The 20,536-nt window shown below is 43.3% G+C and overlaps 1 protein-coding gene across 3 annotated transcripts in view; it reads left to right on the top strand.

Moving 5' to 3' along the window:
- Window positions 1-20,536, top strand: part of LOC139972093 (alpha-actinin-like) — an 81,641-nt gene that overhangs the window by 43,640 nt on the left and 17,465 nt on the right. For all 3 annotated transcript variants that reach the window (XM_071979017.1, XM_071979018.1, XM_071979019.1), the window contains exons 6-11: window positions 9,926-10,007; window positions 10,543-10,628; window positions 10,794-10,886; window positions 11,658-11,735; window positions 11,905-12,060; window positions 12,675-12,751. In XM_071979017.1, the coding sequence (XP_071835118.1) occupies window positions 9,926-10,007; window positions 10,543-10,628; window positions 10,794-10,886; window positions 11,658-11,735; window positions 11,905-12,060; window positions 12,675-12,751 (572 nt within the window). The remainder of the gene's footprint in view (window positions 1-9,925; window positions 10,008-10,542; window positions 10,629-10,793; window positions 10,887-11,657; window positions 11,736-11,904; window positions 12,061-12,674; window positions 12,752-20,536) is intronic.

Genomic DNA, 20,536 nt, shown 5'->3' with positions numbered 1-20,536 from the left:
TTGGTAACAAAAATGTTGACACTTCGTGACTGATGTGGTCAAATAAAAGATACTTGGATGTGACTTGAAACATTGACCAGTTTTTTCTGTGGACAGGATGGAGTGAAGGCTGTAATTGTTGTGTCAGCATTTAAACATGGTCACTATTCATTTACTTGGGGAGACTGTTGCAAGTACCTTAATTAAGTTAACATCTAGTCAGGTTTGATGTATTACCAGTAGACAATGACTAATTCATGTTGCAGTATTAGTTACATACTCTACATCTGCAGTATGAGTTACATACTCTATATCTGCAGTATGAGTTACATAGTCTATATCTGCAGTATGAGTTACATACTCTACATCCGCAGTATGAGTTACATACTCTACATCTGCAGTATGAGTTACATACTCTATATCTGCAGTATGAGTTAAATACTCCATATCTGCAGTATGAGTTACATACTCCATATCTGCAGTATGAGTTACATTCTCTATATCTGCGATATGAGTTACATACTCTACATCTGCAGTATGAGTTACATACTCTATATCTGCAGTATGAGTTACATACTCTATATCTGCAGTATGAGTTAAATACTCCATATCTGCAGTATGAGTTACATACTCTATACCTGCAGTATGAGTTACATACTCTATATCTGCAGTATGAGTTACATACTCTACATCTGCAGTATGAGTTACATACTCTATATCTGCAGTATGAGTTACATACTCTATATCTGCAGTTTGAGTTACATACTCTATACCTGCAGTATGAGTTACATACTCTACATCTGCAGTATGAGTTACATACTCTACATCTGCAGTATGAGTTACATACTCTATATCTGCAGTATGAGTTACATACTCTATATCTGCAGTATGAGTTACATACTCCATATCTGCAGTATGAGTTACATACTCCATATCTGCAGTATGAGTTACATACTCTACATCTGCGATATGAGTTACATACTCTACATCCGCAGTATGAGTTACATACTCTACATCTGCAGTATGAGTTACATACTCTACATCTGCAGTATGAGTTACATACTCTACATCTGCAGTATGAGTTACATACTCCATATCTGCAGTATGAGTTACATACTCTATATCAGCAGTATGAGTTACAAAGTCTACATCTGCAGTATGAGTTACATACTCTACATCCGCAGTATGAGTTACATACTCTACATCTGCAGTATGAGTTACATACTCTATATCTGCAGTATGAGTTAAATACTCCATATCTGCAGTATGAGTTACATACTCCATATCTGCAGTATGAGTTACATTCTCTATATCTGCAGTATGAGTTACATACTCTACATCTGCGATATGAGTTACATACTCTACATCTGCAGTATGAGTTACATACTCTACATCTGCGATATGAGTTACATACTCTACATCCGCAGTATGAGTTACATACTCTACCTCTGCAGTATGAGTTACATACTCTATATCTGCAGTATGAGTTACATACTCTACATCTGCAGTATGAGTTACATACTCTACATCTGCAGTATGAGTTACATACTCTATATCTGCAGTATGAGTTACATACTCTATATCTGCAGTATGAGTTACATACTCTATATCTGCAGTATGACTGAGTTACATACTCTATATCTGCAGTATAAGTTATATACTCTATATCTGCAGTATGAGTTACATACTCTATATCTGCAGTATGAGTAACATACTCTATATCTGCGATATGAGTTACTCTACATCTGCGATATGAGTTACATACTCTATATCTGCAGTATGAGTTACATACTCTATATCTGCAGTATGAGTTACATACTCTATATCTGCAGTATGAGTTACATACTCTATATCTGCAGTATGAGTTACATACTCTATATCTGCAGTATGAGTTGCATACTCTATATCTGCAGTATGAGTTACATACTCTATATCTGCAGTATGAGTTACATACTCTACATCTGCAGGATGAGTTACATACTCTACATCTGCAGTATGAGTTACATACTCTATATCTGCAGTATAAGTTACATACTATATATCTGCAGTATGAGTTAAATACTCTATATCTGCAGTATGAGTTACATGCTCATATTTATTCAGCTCTTAGAGACATCAATTGTCAGCCAATGTTTGCTCATTAACCATTGGAATGTTAAATACAAAGTGACTGGTGTTCAAGCAAACACACATACAATATGACATCATGGATGTAGTACCTGAATTACATACCTACATAATATCTGGATTACATGTATATAAAAGTGGTGCAGTGGGGAGGGTCTTACATCCTTTCTTAGGGTAATCAAATTCCCTTCCTATATATTGTGGGAAAACTGTTTGTTCCTGATAGTTTATGATACATTTTATAGTTTTGCATAAATAAGGTTTCATCATGAAGTATGGTAGTCCTAAACAAGGTATAAATAGCTCTATCAATTTTACATATACACTCACCATGTAATATCATAGCTCAAAACACTTAAACATATTAAAAGTAAACCCTTGTTCTGAGTTGATCTGATAAATAAAGGACTTAGTTCTAACCTTTGTGGTTTACAATGCTCTTATCGAACTGTATTTATGATCTGCTAGTCTTTGCTTAGACATTTAGTGTAACACACCTAGTTAGTTTGCTGAAAAGATGACTATCATTAGTGGATGTACCTTACAAACAACCAGCCAGAAGGACTTTACCCCAATAAATAGTTTCAATTTTCATAAAGCTATTTAAGTGTAGTATTGTTTGATTTTATAACTTTTCTAAGGTTTATTGACAGGTGTGATCAATAAGGAACTTTAGATGTTATTCCCTCAAACTGTTGTGTGTTTCTGGTTAAGTCTGTATTATGCAGGCAGATTAGATAGTGAAACTATGAATCTATAACCTCTGCTAGTAATTGTAACTCGATGACTTGAAATCTCAATATTACAACTAGATACATTTCCCATGCATGGTCTCTCATATGCAAAACAAAGTAATCGTCAGTCCCAATGATGAAGATATTACAGAAGTATAATAATAAAACAAAAGGAAGTAAATATCACAATGCAATAACAATACTCTCTGTAAGGGAAACTTAAGTAGTAGTGAAAGTATATCTGTATCAAAATAAACTTAATTGTAAAAATAGTTACCTGTTAAATATCAGGCAGTGATCAGCCAATCTCATGAGACATAATCAGGTGTGATCAGTTTACTGTACAAGACAAGATCAGATGTGATCAGTCAATCCCAAGAGACATAATCAGATGTGATCAGTTTACTGTACAAGATAAGATCAGATGTGATCAGTCAATCCTATGAGACATAATCAGATGTGATCAGTTTACTGTACAAGACAAGATCAGATGTGATCAGTCAATCCCATGAGACAATCAGATGTGATCAGTTTACTATACAAGACTAGATCAGATGTGATCAGTCAATCCCATGAGACATAATCAGATGTGATCAGTTTACTGTACAAGATAAGATCAGATGTGATCAGTCAATCCCATGAGACATAATCAGATGTGATCAGTTCACTGAACAAGACAAGATCTGATGTGATCAGTCAATCCCATGAGACATAATCAGATGTGATCAGTTTACTGTACAAGACAAGATCTGATGTGATCAGTCAATCCCATGAGACATAATCAGATGTGATCAGTTTACTGTACAAGACAAGATCAGATGTGATCAGTCAATCCCATGAGACATAATCAGATGTGATCAGTTCACTGTGCAAGACAAGATCAGATGAGATCAGTCAATCCCAAGAGACATAATCAGATGTGATCAGTTCACTGACCAAGACAAGATCAGATGTGATCAGTCAATCCCATGAGACATAATCAGATGTGATCAGTTTACTGTACAAGATAAGATCTGATGTGATCAGTCAATCCTATGAGACATAATCAGATGTGATCAGTTCACTGAACAAGACAAGATCTGATGTGATCAGTCAATCCCATGAGACATAATCAGATGTGATCAGTTTACTGTACAAGACAAGATCAGATGTGATCAGTCAATCCCATGAGACATAATCAGATGTGATCAGTTCACTGTACAAGATAAGATCTGATGTGATCAGTCAATCCTATGAGACATAATCAGATGTGATCAGTTTACTGAACAAGACAAGATCAGATGTGATCAGTCAATCCCAAGAGACATAATCAGATGTGATCAGTTCACTGAACAAGACAAGATCTGATGTGATCAGTCAATCCCATGAGACATAATCAGATGTGATCAGTTTATTATACAAGACTAGATCAGATGTGATCAGTCAATCCCATGAGACAATCAGATGTGATCAGTTTACTGTACAAGATAAGATCTGATGTGATCAGTCAATCCCATGAGACATAATCAGATGTGATCAGTTTACTGAACAAGACAAGATCAGATGTGATCAGTCAATCCCATGAGACATAATCAGATGTGATCAGTTTACTGTACAAGACAAGATCTGATGTGATCAGTCAATCCTATGAGACATAATCAGATGTGATCAGTTTATTGTACAAGACAAGATCTGATGTGATCAGTCAATCCCAAGAGACATAACCAGATGTGATCAGTTTACTGTACAAGACAAGATCAGATGTGATCAGTCAATCCCATGAGACATAATCAGATGTGATCAGTTTACTGAACAAGACAAGATCAGATGTGATCAGTCAATCCCATGAGACATAATCAGATGTGATCAGTTTACTGAACAAGACAAGATCAGATGTGATCAGTCAATCCCATGAGACATAATCAGATGTGATCAGTTTAATGTACAAGATAGGATCAGATGTGATCAGTCAATCCCATGAGACATAATCAGATGTGATCAGTTTACTGTACAAGATAGGATCAGATGTGATCATTTCATTGCACTACACATGAGCACATCTTACATATTGTAAACAAACCATGAACTTTTACAGTTGCCTACATTGTGTGCCACTACCATATACTTTTGGCAGTTTACTTAATGCATAACATATGAACACAGCCACATGAAATGACATGGTTTGGGTGGTAACAGGGACCAAAGAGGAGAGCAGAGTAATCAGTAGGGTTGTGAGGGGTGTGATCCAGGTCAGGTATCATCAGCCTAACTTATTATCCTTAGTGTCTGGTGGTCCATGTGAGTTTCATATTCTGTTTGTTTGTGACGTGTGTTTATTGTTTTTGTTTCTCTATTGGAATGTGAAGTTATTTTAAATCTGTCTCGTCTTGTTTTATGATTATTAAAATACAGAACTATGTTACCAATGCAATTTCCCCATCGTTATGGTGTGTACAGTCAGTATGCATAGTTTTAGAGTTCTTTGCACTGTATGTGTGGTCTGTGTCATTGATGACCTAGTGTTGTGTATGACTATAAATTCAAGTGTGTGTTTTACATGTATGGTTGTGCATGACAGCCGTGCTATATGAAAAACTGCATCTGATAAAAATCTTTCTTTAAAAAGTATGAAATGAGTCATTTCCTGAGTTTGTATGAAACAAAATTGAATTCAATAATTGGTTTGGTTTATTAATGCTACATATATGTGATCACTTTTATTGAGAAAGAATGTATTTATGAATTACTTTCTCCAAGAAATTAAATTTATAACATTACTTAACTTTTATCAAAAGATGGGTCATTGGCCAGCTTGTAGGAATTCGTGCTAATGTGCAATAAAACATAATCATCTATAGATAAAATAGAGTGAAGGTGTAGATGGGTATAGTCCCTCTTTTGTTCATCTCTCTTTTTGTTTGGTACTTTTGCTTTGTCCTTTATGTGAATTTCCTGAAGTTTAGAGATAATTGGTCAATTTGATCAAAACTCTGAATTTAATTTGATGTGAATATTCCTGAATGTATTGTTCTTTAACTTTAATCTTTAATTGAAGCTGTTCATCCTATACTATAAGCACCTGCACAAGTCTTGAGGGGAGTTTGAAATAGTTTGTGTTGGGCTCTCCGGTTCTGCACTGTTACTATGGTGGTGGTATCTCTGTGATCTAGTTCTCAGTGTGTGATTCCTCATGCTTCAACTAACATTGGCAATATTAAAGCTATGTGCGATCTCTTTGATGCAGTTCTACAGAATATTGATGTTAATTATTTAGCAGAATGAGTTAGTTGCTTATGTAATAAAACTCAAGATGTGGAAGGCATAGATAGGTGTGGTATTGAATAAGGGGTTGGTATTGAATAGGGGGTGGTATTGAATAGTGGTGATATGGACTAGGGGGTGGTATTGAATAGGGGGTGGTATGGAAGGGGGTGGTATGGAATAGGGGGTGGTATGGAATAGGAGTGATATGGAATAGGGGTTGGTATGGACTAGGGGGTGGTATAGAATAGGGAGGTGGTATTGAATAGGGGGTGGTGTGGAATAGGGGGGTGGTATGGAATAGGGGTGGTGTGGAATAGGATGTGGTATGGAATAGGATGTGGTATAGAATAGGGGATGGTATGGAGTAGGGGATGGTATGAAATAGGGGATATGGAATAGGGGATGATATGGAATAGGAGTGATATGGAATAGGAGTTGGTATGGACTAGGGGGTGGTATGGAGTAGGGGGTGGTATGTTAGTAGCGGATGGAATAGGGGGTGGTATGGAGTGGGGGATGGTATGGACTAGGGGGTTGTATGGACTAGGGGATGGTATGGACTAGGGGGTGGTATGGAATGGTTGGTGGTATCGAATAGGGGGTGTTATTGAGTAGGGGTGGTATGGAATAGGGGGTGGTATGGAATAGGGGGTGTTATGGAGTAGGGGTGGTATGGACTAGGGGGTGGTATGGAGTAGGGGGTGGTGGGGACTGATTAATGAATAGCATATATGCATGGTTAGTTTACATTGTATATATGGGCAATTCAAAGTAGCCTGTTGTGCTGTTGGCAAGCCCAATCTCTCCCCTACCCTTTCCTCCCCATCCCATCCATCCGTTTCTATTCCTTGTTCCCTCTATGATGATTAGGGGACAAATTGTTAGGTCCAAGTGATGCACAGAGGAACCAACCTTGAGTGATGTTACAAATGGAGTCAATTTCCACATTATATATATCAGTTAGGTACCATCAATGAAATACTGACTGCCGGTAAAAACCAAGCAAAGGCTGTAAAAGGCAATAGTGAATTGTTGCTTTGTGAGTTTTATGAGTGCTGAATGAAGACCTTGCCATATTGTTGGTTAGATGAGATGATTATTAATGGCCCTTGTCTTGGTCATTGGAAGCACTGATGTAGGTTTCTTTAAGATAGACTGAACTCCTTATGCCAGGAGGAGGATAAGAATGTCACAGGAATTTAAAGAATGAACTTCAGAGTTAGAAGATGATGTGACTGACTCAATCAGTATCATCATCATTATACTGGTATTCTTGACTAGACTGGTACCATCAGTGAGGTGTCAGAGTTAGGGTGTAGTATTGTACAGTACTGATATATGATGATATTGCCCACCAAATATATACAGCTCGTAGACGGTATTGAGACAGCTGGAAGAGAGAAGTTTAAAAATAGACCAGGATGAAAGAATAAGAGGTAGAACTACATCTGGCTATGGATTTATTTGTGACTGTAGTCTAACATAGCTGATTATGCCGCAAGAAGTCTGGAATGGAATGAGATTTATACCAAAGTATTACTCATGACAGGAAGATGAGCAGCCCCAGAGATGGGGAAGTATAATTCCTCTCCATAATTAAAATATGTAAACATAAATTGATCAATAGATAAGAGTATCACTTGGAATCTCTCATATCTTGTGCATATCCTTCAGTGAGCTGATTGGTCCAATGCATTAAAAGTTGATCACTTAATGGACTCTTGTTCACTGTCAGTTAAATTTCTGAATAATACATTTAAATTAATGAGCATTAGTTCTGAATTCTTGGTAGAGTAATAGCTGACAAGCATTAAAATACTACCTGCATACCACCTGCCCTAACCCCTAACTCTAACCCTAACCCTAAGTAGTTGTTAGTCACCCTCCTCTATCCTTCCTAACCCCTCTCCCTCCATTCCCTATCTCAAGTGCAGAATATGTAACGATTCATTAATTACAGTGGAATATTTCTATAATCTAAAGCATCATGCTTGGTGTCTCACTAGAGTTGTCACAAAGTTGCCAAGCATCATGCTTGGTGTCTCACTATAGTTGTCACAAAGTTGCCAAGCATCATGCTTGGTTTCTCACTATAGTTGTCACAAAGTTGCCAAGCATCATGCTTGGTGTCTCACTATAGTTGTCACAAAGTTGCCAAGCATCATGCTTGGTGTCTCACTATAGTTGTCACAAAGTTGCCAAGCATCATGCTTGGTGTCTCACTGTAGGTGTCACAAAGTTGCCAAGCATCATGCTTGGTGTCTCACTGTAGGTGTCACAAAGTTGCCAAGCATCATGCTTGGTGTCTCACTATAGATGTCACAAAGTTGCCAAGCATCATGCTTGGTGTCTCACTATAGATGTCACAAAGTTGCCAAGCATCATGCTTGGTGTCTCACTATAGATGTCACAAAGTTGCCAAGCATCATGCTTGGTGTCTCACTATAGTTGTCACAAAGTTGCCAAGCATCATGCTTGGTGTCTCACTATAGTTGTCACAAAGTTGCCAAGCATCATGCTTGGTTTCTCACTATAGTTGTCACAAAGTTGCCAAGCATCATGCTTGGTGTCTCACTATAGTTGTCACAAAGTTGCCAAGCATCATGCTTGGTGTCTCACTATAGTTGTCACAAAGTTGCCAAGCATCATGCTTGGTGTCTCACTGTAGGTGTCACAAAGTTGCCAAGCATCATGCTTGGTGTCTCACTATAGTTGTCACAAAGTTGCCAAGCATCATGCTTGGTGTCTCACTATAGTTGTCACAAAGTTGCCAAGCATCATGCTTGGTGTCTCACTATAGTTGTCACAAAGTTGCCAAGCATCATGCTTGGTGTCTCACTATAGATGTCACAAAGTTGCCAAGCATCATGCTTGGTGTCTCACTGTAGGTGTCACAAAGTTGCCAAGCATCATGCTTGGTGTCTCACTATAGATGTCACAAAGTTGCCAAGCATCATTTGTGGTGTCTCACATCGATGATGCTATTACAAGACAATAAAATAGATCAAATTTCACAATTAAAGGATGAATGTTAAATATAGATGGAAACTCAATTATTTAAGGGTTTCTTGTCATGGGTGACTTGATCAGTCATTGCTTATCTTCTGGTTTAAAATACAATTGACATCAAACATTAAAAGAGGAGACTCGTGAAAACATAAAAGCCGAACCACAAATAACAATTAAATAAAATTGGTAAAACTGAAACTGAAGTAAAAGCAAGATAAATAAGAAAAATATGAGTTAAACAGTGATTAGAAGTTACATACAATCAAGCAGGTGAAAGGTTGATCTGTATTGTTTTGGTTGTCTTTAGCTTCTTCTGGGCTAGTGATTAGGGTTAAAGACTCAAAAGTAATAATGTGGCAGTAGTATGATACTTCTGTGGATGAGTGTTTTCTGAATATTTCATGTTTGGTTTAATGATGAGGTGTGGTCTAGATATTTCTGTGGATGAGTGTTTTCTGGATATTTCATGTTTGGTTTAATGATGACGTGTGGTCTAGATACTTCTGTGGTTGAGTGTTTTCTGGATATTTCATGTTTGGTTTAATGATGAGGTGTGGTCTAGATACTTCTGTGGTTGAGTGTTTTCTGAATATTTCATGTTTGGTTTAATGATGAGGTGTGGTCTAGATACTTCTGTGGTTGAGTGTTTTTTGGATATTTCATGTTTGGTTATATGATGAGGTGTGGTTTGGGAATTCATCCTAAAAACCATTCAGTTCTGTCTTAGTATTGCATTATTTCATACTGACCACCATGTACAATCGTGGTATTTATATGTATGCAATAGTTATGTCATTTATGTATATTCTAACAATTTTTAATTATTTTCACAGGATGACCCAATGACAAACTTGAACTTGGCATTTGAAGTCGCTGAGAAATACTTAGATGTCCCAAAAATGTTGGAGGCAGAAGGTATGTTGAGAATAACTTGATGAAGCTGATTATCCACAAGTCATTGATCTAAGCTAAAGTAACATTGGTAATTTATATCTTACATTTCCTTGACATTCTTGGCACTGAAAACATTTCCTTTGGAGCAGCATGTTTGTTAAATCAGCCAAAACAAATAAGTCTTAAGTAGAGGGAGGCAATATTCTTGAACCTATAGAGGAGTGATTAATCATGAAATGATTTAACAAGTCTTTTAATTTCCTGATATATTTCATGTTCCACAGCGTAGTTCTGTATTATACATTCCTAGTAGAAAAAGGCTACTTACACGTACTATTCCCCCCATCCCATGCTTTGGTGAGTTTTGCCCCTCTACCATACCAACCCCACACTGAACCCCTAAGACACAGGCCCTTGGACCTCACTGGTAATCGGTACAAGGCTTAAATTGTCAAAATTTGATAAACGTTTCCTTGTTTTGATACTTTTGTATTGTCTTGTCTACTTGATGTATGTCATTCACACTGATCTCCTCTTTTTCCTTCTACACTTACAGAGATTGTGAACACCCCCAAGCCTGATGAGAGATCCATTATGACCTATGTATCTTCTTATTACCATGCCCTGGCTGGAGCACAAAAGGTATGCATAAATTAACATCAATTAATAACTCAAGTCAGTTCTAGGTGCTCATGGTACTACACAGCTTGTTCTTAATTCACATAGTCTTAGTTTTGTCGTTTATGTGATATCCAAATCCGCATACAATTTATACATTCTCTTGACTTTATATTCATCTCATTACAGGCTGAGACTGCAGCTTCCCGTATTGGCAATGTACTCAGTATGAACAGAGAAAACGAACAGTTGATGGAAGAGTATGACAGACTAGCAAGTGATGTAAGTGAAATTAATCCTCAGACTCTAAACTTTGTTGAAATATTAACTGGAGATGTCTAATCAGGTAATATTGAGTGAGATCTCAGTGAGGTATTAACTATAAAGGCCTCGATTGAGCCTGATTAGTCAAGTCTAGATCAGGTATGAAGTGCTGAGATCTCAGTCAGATATTTATCAGTGAGGTCTGAGTTAGTTCTTCATTGGGATGTCTGAATGAGTTCTTCATTGGGATGTCTGAATGAGGTCTTCATTGGTAGGTCTCAGTGAGTTCTTCATTGGTTGGTCTCAGTGAGGTCTTCATTGGGATGTCTCAGTGAGGTCTTCATTGGTAGGTCTCAGTGAGGTCTTCATTGGTAGGTCTCAGTGAGTTCTTCATTGGTAGGTCTCAGTGAGGTCTTCATTGGGATGTCTCAATGAGGTCTTCAATGAGATATCTCCATGTGGTCTTCCTTTAGAGATTTTATGAGGCCTTCATAAGAGAGTGTGGTTTAAATAAGTCGATATACATCAAGTATAAATTAGTGATATCTCCATAACATTGGTGAGGATCTAACTTAATGCAATGATGCATTAATTAAGCCTTCATTATAGCATCTCAGCATTCAGTCAGCATATAGTATGTTATTATTATTAGCAAACTCCACTGAATTACAGACATGAATGTCTTACTACCGATGCTAATCCTGAAGCATAATAATACTGAGACTCAAACAGGCTTAATGGTGAGAGGTTCTTTAGTGCATTTCATTCAATGTTTCTTATTTCTTTCAGCTTCTTGAATGGATCAACCGAAAGAAGCCTTGGCTAGAAGACCGCTCGGTGCCTGAACTTACTGTTCCTGCTCTTCAGGTAAACCCTCTAGCTCTAAACATTCTTGTAACTTGAATTTGAATGATGCAAATGTTTTATAAAACTATTACACCACTTCTGTACATTTGAAAACTGTAGGGTTTAACAAAATTTCATTTAGTGAAAATCGCTGGAAGTTTATCTGAGCTTTTTTTTCTGTCCATCCTAGAATAAACTTGATGATTTTCGTGCCTACCGTCGTCAAGAGAAACCTCCTAAAGCAGAGCAGAAGGGACAGCTAGAAACGGCTTTCAACACTCTGCAGACCAAACTGCGCCTCAATAATCGTCCTCCATACATGCCTGCAGAGGGAAAACTTCTTTCGGTACTGTATCTTACATCACCAAATGCTTGTATGAACACCCTATTGGCTACTCTTTCTTTTCTTGTCGCCCCTACTTATCCCAGTCAGTGAATGATTGTATTTGGTGTCTGTTATAAACCAGGTGGATTTAGGGCCCAAATTTTATCCGAGGAAAGGGGATGCTATTACAGTGAATGCTTGTGTTGAGAGCAGCTTTGAAATTATTATATGATATTAAATCACTACAGGACTCTCATGATTGCAATATTGATGATGACTGTTTAAGTTAAGCATATTTTAGGCTGTAGTTGAACTCTTACCTGGAAAAAACATGCAACAATAGGCAACATTGCATATATACTATGCTGCCATGGAGTAAACATGCAACAATGGGCAACATTGCAAATACTATGCTGCAGTGGAGTAAACATGCAACAATAGGCAACATTGCATATGCTATGCTGAAGTGGTACAGTCACTGTGAATGGACAGCCTATCAACCCTAAAGATGGTGGGGAAGCCTTGAAGAGGGGGAGCTGTTTATTGTGGATGGGTTACCCATGGCAATATGGACTCTCAGACAAATGTGGCTTAAACTTTCAAACAAACCTAGTTTAATATTGTTACATCATCAGGATATCCATCGTGCATGGAGGGGCTTAGAGTCAGCAGAAAAAGGTTACGAAGATTGGCTACTCTCAGAAATGAGGCGGTAAGTAGATTTATGTGCTAGTTTGAATCAGTTTATATTGAGGGGTCTGTGTGTTTATCATGTTATCAAGGGATCTGGGTATTATCAATCGTACCACAAAGTCTGTAATGAACCATGAGGTCTCAAGAGATCTGTGTTTAAATGATTTGGTTATATTTACTTCGCTCCTCGCTTACCTGTCTCCTCACAACCTTAGCACCTCATTCTACCGTGCCTATAAAGTCCTGGTAAATAAATAACACTGTGCGCCCTCTATGACCGGACCCCCCTTCCGGTCCCTCCTCCTTTTTCATTCTACCATTCCAAGTGCCTACACGCATATTTTTCTTGTGGATAGTTTCCTTGGAAAATTGTCTTGGTTTTCTTCGACGATCGCCGGAAGTTTTTTAGCTTCGGATCTTTAGAAGTTTGACAGTCCTTTCCTGACCGATAAGTATCCTTTTTATCAAAAGGGAGGGTTTTGGGGACTGTTTTCGTAGTGCGTTTCCTCCTCGGGTTGGTTTGCGGCGGGGTTAGCAGTTCCGCGAAACTGCCTAGGTTCCCGCCCTATTCCTCCCCACGCTATAGCGTGTTGTTGTTTTTGTGTTTTCTTAGCTTGTTTACTAGCTTTCTTCCCCCCAATTAGTTTCTCTCGTCCCCCTTTTGGGGATTCATATTGCTCACATATATTCACTCTTTTTCGTATGTATTTCTCGCTCTCTCATTTTTGTTTCAGCTTGCATTTTCATGTTAGGCCACCCCGTAGCGTTACCTTGTTTACCGTTGCTAGGTTACGCTACGCTCCACCTAAGCCTAATTCCCTCCCTAGTTCTCCCCTCTTACGTTAAGCTTCTATTGTTGTTCATTTATCACTAAGAAGTAATCTTCCTTAATCCGGTTATTCAGCATGTCACGCAATCCATTGAAGTGCATCAACTGCTCTATGTTTCGCCCAGGCAGAGCCTGGGACGAACACGACCTTTGTCCAAAATGCAGATCCTGCACTCGACGAGACCCCTGCCTGGTGTGTATTAAGTTTACACCAGCTCAGTGGCAGGACATCGACCTGTGGCTTGAGGGCTTACGTAGCAAGCTCCAGGGAAGGCTGGACTCGATCCCGAGCGCAATCGGGGCGCCGGAGGTTCCAGGAATAACGGGAGATAGAGAGGAGGAGGGAGTAGTAGAGAGAGAGGTGGAGGAGAGTGGCCAGGAGAGGGCCGAAGGAGAGAAAGAGGTAGAGAGAGAGGAAAGAGAAAGAGAAAGAATTCCCCTAACGGCCCCGGCTACGTCCGGATCAGTTACGGCCAGAGGGAAGGGCAGGAGCAAAGGCAAGGCTCCTGCCAGGAAAAGACCTCCAAAGCAGAGGCACAGCTCGGCCGGGCTGGAGACTCCGTCTCAGTCCGGGCCGCAGCTAAACAGACCCACAGAGCGCGGCCCCCCGGCCGTGGGAGGCTCGGGTCCTAAAGAGAGAGCAACCGAGGGGACGCGGAGACGGAGCCGGTCCCGTTCCAGGGAGCCGGACAGGGAGCCGGAGAGGCGGGTTCCGACGGAGATCCCGGCCCGAGAAAGTAGGGAGAGAGAGTCCTCCCGCCGACCCAGAAGGGAGAGATCGGGGTCGCATACAAGATCCCCAAGACGTAGAGAGAGGAAGAGATACTCTCCAATCTCCGACGAGTCCTCGGACTCTTCCGACGATGGATACAGAAGATCCAAGAGGAGGCGCCGGTCCCCGAGACGGCGTCAGGAAGAGGAACCAGCTTGGCTTTCCAAACTCACCGGCCTGCTACGGCCCCTGCTGGAGCAAAGGACGTCCACGGTAGCCGACGTGGCACCGGGCCCTACCAGCCCCGTATCGACCATGGCCCCGCAACCGGCCCCGGACCCGGACGCTCTGGATTGCAGAGCGTCGGTGAATCTTTCCGGCTTGGAGGACGAAGGGGAGCCCATAGATCCAGATCCTCTCGACTACGATCCTATGGAGGACAGCTTTGGTCACAATTACGAACCGGAGGAAGCACCCGTGACAGGAGGAGCCCTCCCACAGGAGCTAATAACACGGGCGGCAGACATATTCAGACGACACCTGGGGTTCGAGGAACCCGAGACGCAACCGCAGAAGGCGGGCCGGGTATCAAAATTGACGGCGACCGGCGAAGCGTCATATAAGCCCAAAACTACCATACCAGTAGACGCAACCTGTTATGACAGATTTGAGGCCATTGCCAACAAGACCAAGTGGACGGCCTTCCCGGCCAGGGCAGATAGAGCGGTCAGGGTACCTGACGAGGCATGGAAGGATCTATTCAGATGCCCAACCATTCCCCAGGAGGCCAAGGAGAGATTAAAAGCCGAACAAGGGGCCTCATCCACACACGTGTTCAAGACCCCGGACCAGAGGAAGCTAGAAGAGCTTTTGGTAGAGGTGGACATGGCAGCCCGTTCGGGCATGAAGTTCGCATCGGTACTAATGCTATCAGCCGAAGTCCTTATGCGACACCACCAACAGCTCCCTGAGGACAGCAGCCAAGTATCCAGGGACGAAGCGGGCCAGCTCCTCCTGCTGCTGGGCCCCCTCGTCAGACTCGCGTACGATCAATTTGCAAGGGTCGCTACCAGGTCCGTTAAGGCCCGTAGACAAAACATCGTCTCCGCCATCCACTGGCCTTCGACGGAGGCGAAGGACAGAATGCTGGAACTACCAATCCTCGGGGAAGACCTTTTTGCGGGCTGCTTCCAAAAGAAACTCCAGGAAGAGGTAGCCTGAAGGGAGACTCTGGCCAAATCAGAATTCCGACCCCCACCTACCCAGAGAACCAGACCCTTCCGCCCGAGGGAGAGCAGAGCACCTAGGGGAACGAGAGCAGCACCCGCCAAATCTATGAGCAGAGGAGCTCTCAGAGGCCGAAGCCGGGGGGCAGCCTTCCGTCCAACCCGCCCCTGGGCCCCCAGAGGAGGCAGAGGCTCCACGTCGACCAGACGGGACAGTGACCGCTCCTCCAATCGACCAGCGTTCGCCGCCCAGCCCTAGGGGTGCCCACCTCACCGCGGCCATTCCGTCGGTGGGGGGGAGACTAACAAACTTCTCCCAGCAATGGGAATTTATTGGCGGGGACAAGTGGGTGTTGGACACAGTCAAACACGGGTACAAAATAGAATTCTCCTCCAGCCCACCTTTCGGGGGCGGAGGAAGGCAGACACTCACACCCACGGACCCCGTCAAACGCTTAGCCCTAGAAGGGGAAATTCTGGCCCTGCTGGCCAAGCAGGCAATTACAAGAGTTCCGGAAGAGACGGGACCACTCTTCCGGTCCTCCTTTTTTCTGACCAAAAAACGGGACGGCACCTGGCGTCCCATTCTAAACCTAAAACCCCTGAACACAAAACACATCAGACCAAAACACTTCCGTATGGAGACCTTAAACTTAATATTACCCCTACTCAGAAAGGGCATGTGGGCGGCGACCGTAGACTTACGGGACGCCTACCTGCACATCTTGATACACAAAGAACACCGACGATTCCTAGCGTTCCGGTACGCAGAACAAGACTACCAGTTCCGGGCGCTCCCATTCGGCCTAGCCACGGCTCCCAGAACCTTCACGAGAGTCGCGGGAGCAGTAGTCGCCTACCTCAGAAAAAGAGGGGTCACCCTCTACGTATATCTAGACGACTGGTTGGTAGTAGGGAACAGTCTATCGGAAGCAACCAACAACGTCCACAAAACGCTCCAGACCCTTCAAGAACTGGGCTGGATCGTGAACCAGAAGAAATCACGGCTATCACCCTCCCAGACGATCCAGTTCCTCGGGGCCATACTGGACTTCACCACCGGGGTAGCCCGACCCTCAGAAGAAAGAGTCGCGGCAGTCAAGGCGACCACACAACAGATCTTGGCACACCGGGGGTCACCAACGGGGACATGGCTCCGGGCCCTGGGACTCATGGCCAGCCTCGTCGATATAGTGAGACTGTGCAGGCTACACATGCGACCTCTGCAACTGCACCTGCTGAGGTCCGCAGACCCTACAGACCCAGACAAAACAACGCTCATCTACAGGTCAGAGGAGGTCACACAACACTTTCGATGGTGGCTCGACCCAAACAACTGGAGTTCAGGGGTACCCTTCGCGATACAGCTACCAATGACATCGATAACGACGGACGCGTCACTGTCCGGATGGGGAGCTCACTGGAGCAATCGCACAGCATGGGGGACGTGGTCCCAAACAGAAACATCTCTCCATATCAACATCCTGGAGATGATGGCGGTCAAAAGAGCCCTGGAAGCTTTCAACGACCACGTACAGGGAACGATAACCACAATCTTCACCGACAACACGACAGTGGTGGCCTACATCAATCGGCAGGGGGGCACCCGCTCAGAGAGACTGTGCCGACTCGCGTGGGAGGTGATAACAGCGGCCGAGGACTCCGGCACGACCCTAAGGGCTTCCCACATCGCAGGCAAGCTCAACGTGATGGCGGACGCCCTATCCAGGGGGCATATAGACCCCAACGAATGGTCTCTGGAACAGGAGACTTGCGACAGAATCTTTTCGATCTTCGGCAGGCCCACGATAGACCTGTTCGCAACACACAAGAACAACAAACTCCAGACCTTCTGTTCCAGACGATTCCACCCCCTGGCCTACCACACGGACGCAATGTCCCTCTCCTGGGACCACATGGATGCGTACATCTTCCCGCCGCTATGTATGATCGGACAAGTCCTCAGGAAAATTCGGAACTCCAAGGGCAGGTTCACACTAATAGCCCCGTTCTGGCCTCGCAGACCCTGGTTCGCCGAGATCCCCCAACTCCTCATGGACGTCCCAGTGAGTCTACCGGACAAGCCCCACCTACTGTCCCAGAGACAGGGAACTCTCTCCCACCCAGACATCAAGGGGTTACAATTAGTTGCCTGGAGGCTGTCCGGTCTTCCCTACGACAGAGAGGCTTTTCAGAAGCAGCTGCCGCGATGGCAGCCGACGCTAGAAGGGGAACGACCGCAGCGACTTACGATTCCCGTCTGCGGAAGTTCGACCAATGGTGCCGACCGAGACAGATACTGCTGCCTGCTGCCTCTGTGACACAGATAGCCGAGTTCCTCCTCTCACTCTTCGGAGAAGGGAAACAAGTCTCCACTATCAGGAATTACAGGTCGGCCATCGCTGCCATCCACCAGGGCTTCCCAGATGGCTCCACACTGAGCAATAACCCGTACATTGCACAACTCATCAAAGGCATGGCGAATCGTCGCCCACAGATCAGACGGCTGGCCCCCTCCTGGGGACTCTCAGCAGTGTTACATGCCCTGGCAGGACCACCATACGAACCAATGGCTAACGCCTCCCTGGCTGCCCTCACAAAAAAGACACTCTTCCTCGTCGCAGTTGCGTCAGCAAGAAGGAGGAGTTGCCTCCACGCCCTATCCACCAAGCAGAATCACATCAGATTTGAGGGCCACGGGGTGAGGATGGTTCCAGACCCGTCATTTATTGCAAAGAACCAGACCTTGACCTTCTTGCCAGGAGACATTTTCATCCCGGAAATTAAGACCATGTCATCAGTAGCCGAGGACAAACGATGGTGTCCAGTCAGGGCACTGAAGTGGTACCTGAACAAGACAGAGAAGTTAAGACAATCAACTTCTCTCTTCATCATACCACGACCACCCTACGCAGCGGCCTCCAAAGACACTCTATCCAGGTGGCTAGTAGAGATCATACGCCCGTTCACATCGGGGACCTCCCGACCAAGGGCTCACGACGTCAGAGGGGTCGCGGCCTCTACAGCCCTATTCGCCGGCATCCCGGTAGAGGACATACTCAAAGCAGCAGCGTGGAAAACTCCAACTACGTTCGTCGCCTGCTACTTGACCGACACTTTACACGCCGAAGCGGCATTTGGTAGCGCGGTGATGCGAGGTCCGGTGGGTAACAGGTCCCACCCCTCGGGCCTCCCACCATCGGGCAGTGCCACTCGGTGCTAAGGTTGTGAGGAGACAGGTAAGCGAGGAGCGAAGTAAATATTCCAAAACTTACTGGTTTGGATATTTACGAGTGACGAGCTTACCTGTCTCCATTCCCGCCTCCCTCCCCCGAGAGGGTGGTGGGACACAGCCGGACGGAGGAGCGGTCGCTCGACTTGACTCATGACTCCGAGCTTCACACCAGATAGACAGAACCACCATCCACCAGAGAGCCATCGACTATGTCTATCGGTGAGTGTACCTATGTGTTTCCGTATGCGTTTGCGTACATAGTCTTCCACTTACGTTCTCACCTAAGTTGATCTAAGGGTAACAAGTGGCGGACCGTAAATCTTTAGGCTCCTTGTTAGTGTAAGGGGTAGTTCCGCCTGCAGGGTTCAGGAGAGTGTCCCCCCTTCCCGCTGCGCCGGGGAGGGTTACACTCCCCCCTGCTAAGAAGGCGTCAGTGAATTTTTTGTTAGGGGTTCACTTTGGGAAGTTAACTCGACGGGGGTCGTTGGGGGTGGCCAGACCTTGCCACCCCCACTCCCGTGTCCGTGAGGCCACTCTTTAGGAATGGTCTCATGAGAAAGGAGGAGGGACCGGAAGGGGGGTCCGGTCATAGAGGGCGCACAGTGTTATTTATTTACCAGGACTTTATAGGCACGGTAGAATGAGGTGCTAAGGTTGTGAGGAGACAGGTAAGCTCGTCACTCGTAAATATCCAAACCAGTAAGTTTTGGAATATCGAAGAATCCTCTGTGTGCAATAATATTCTAAAGCACTGTGTAATAATCATGTTACCTCAAGGAGTATATAAACTATTACCATAACATCTCAAGGGGCCGAGTGTGTAATAACTATGTTACCTCAAGGAGTATATGTAGCTATGACCATAACATCTCAAGGGGCCGAGTGTGTAAAAACTATGTTACCTCAAGGAGTATATGTAGCTATGACCATAACATCTCAAGGGGCCGAGTGTGTATTATTGGTATATCAATGGAGCTGCATGAAGGAGCTTTGGTGTGTGTACAGGCAGTTTAGCTAACATCAAACAGCTTCTTGGATAGATAGCATTGAGTTGAGGATGTTTCTCTTCTCCTACGATGCAATATACTAGATGATAACTACCTAATAAAGTAAGGATTACCTTTGTATCATGGTCTGAGGATTACCTTTGTATCATGGTCTGAGGTTTACCTTTGTATCATGGTCTGAGGATTACCTTTGTATCATGGTCTGAGGATTACCTTTGTATCATGGTCTGAGGTTTACCTTTGTATCATGGTCTGAGGTTTACCTTTGTATCACGGTCTGAGGTTTACCTTTGTATCATGGTCTGAGGATTACCTTTGTATCATGGTCTGAGGTTTACCTTTGTATCATGGTCTCAGGTTTACCTTTGTATCATGGTCTGAGGTTTACCTTTGTATCATGGTCTGTAGTGGTATCAGTGGGCTGTAATCCCATATCTTGCCCCTTTGATAAAGTAGTGTTATTACTTATGGTAAGCTACCATTCAAGTCTATCATTGTACTTTGTCTTTAGAAATAATTGTCAGGACATGACAAGCATTGACAGGAAGCTTTGGAAGTAACTTAAAAAAGATAAGAAGTAGAAGCTAAATTGATATGTTTTGCAACCACTGAGTCACTTCTTGGAATAAAGCCGACACATCCTGACAATAGATCTCCAAATATGGCAGTCAGAAGTGGTTCTATTGTTGTAGTTTTGAAGTGGTGACAATAGTTAGAGGCCTGAATGCCAACGTGTTATTCTAATTAGGATGAATCACAGTATATTCTCTCTGTTGTCACCTCCAGTTATTATCC

This window comes from Apostichopus japonicus, chromosome 8 (genome assembly GCF_037975245.1).
Source record: "Apostichopus japonicus isolate 1M-3 chromosome 8, ASM3797524v1, whole genome shotgun sequence".
In the NCBI taxonomy this organism is placed as follows: Eukaryota; Metazoa; Echinodermata; class Holothuroidea; order Aspidochirotida; family Stichopodidae; genus Apostichopus; species Apostichopus japonicus.
Note: the sequence above shows the minus strand (reverse complement) of the source record. Positions and strands in the feature narration are given on the sequence as shown.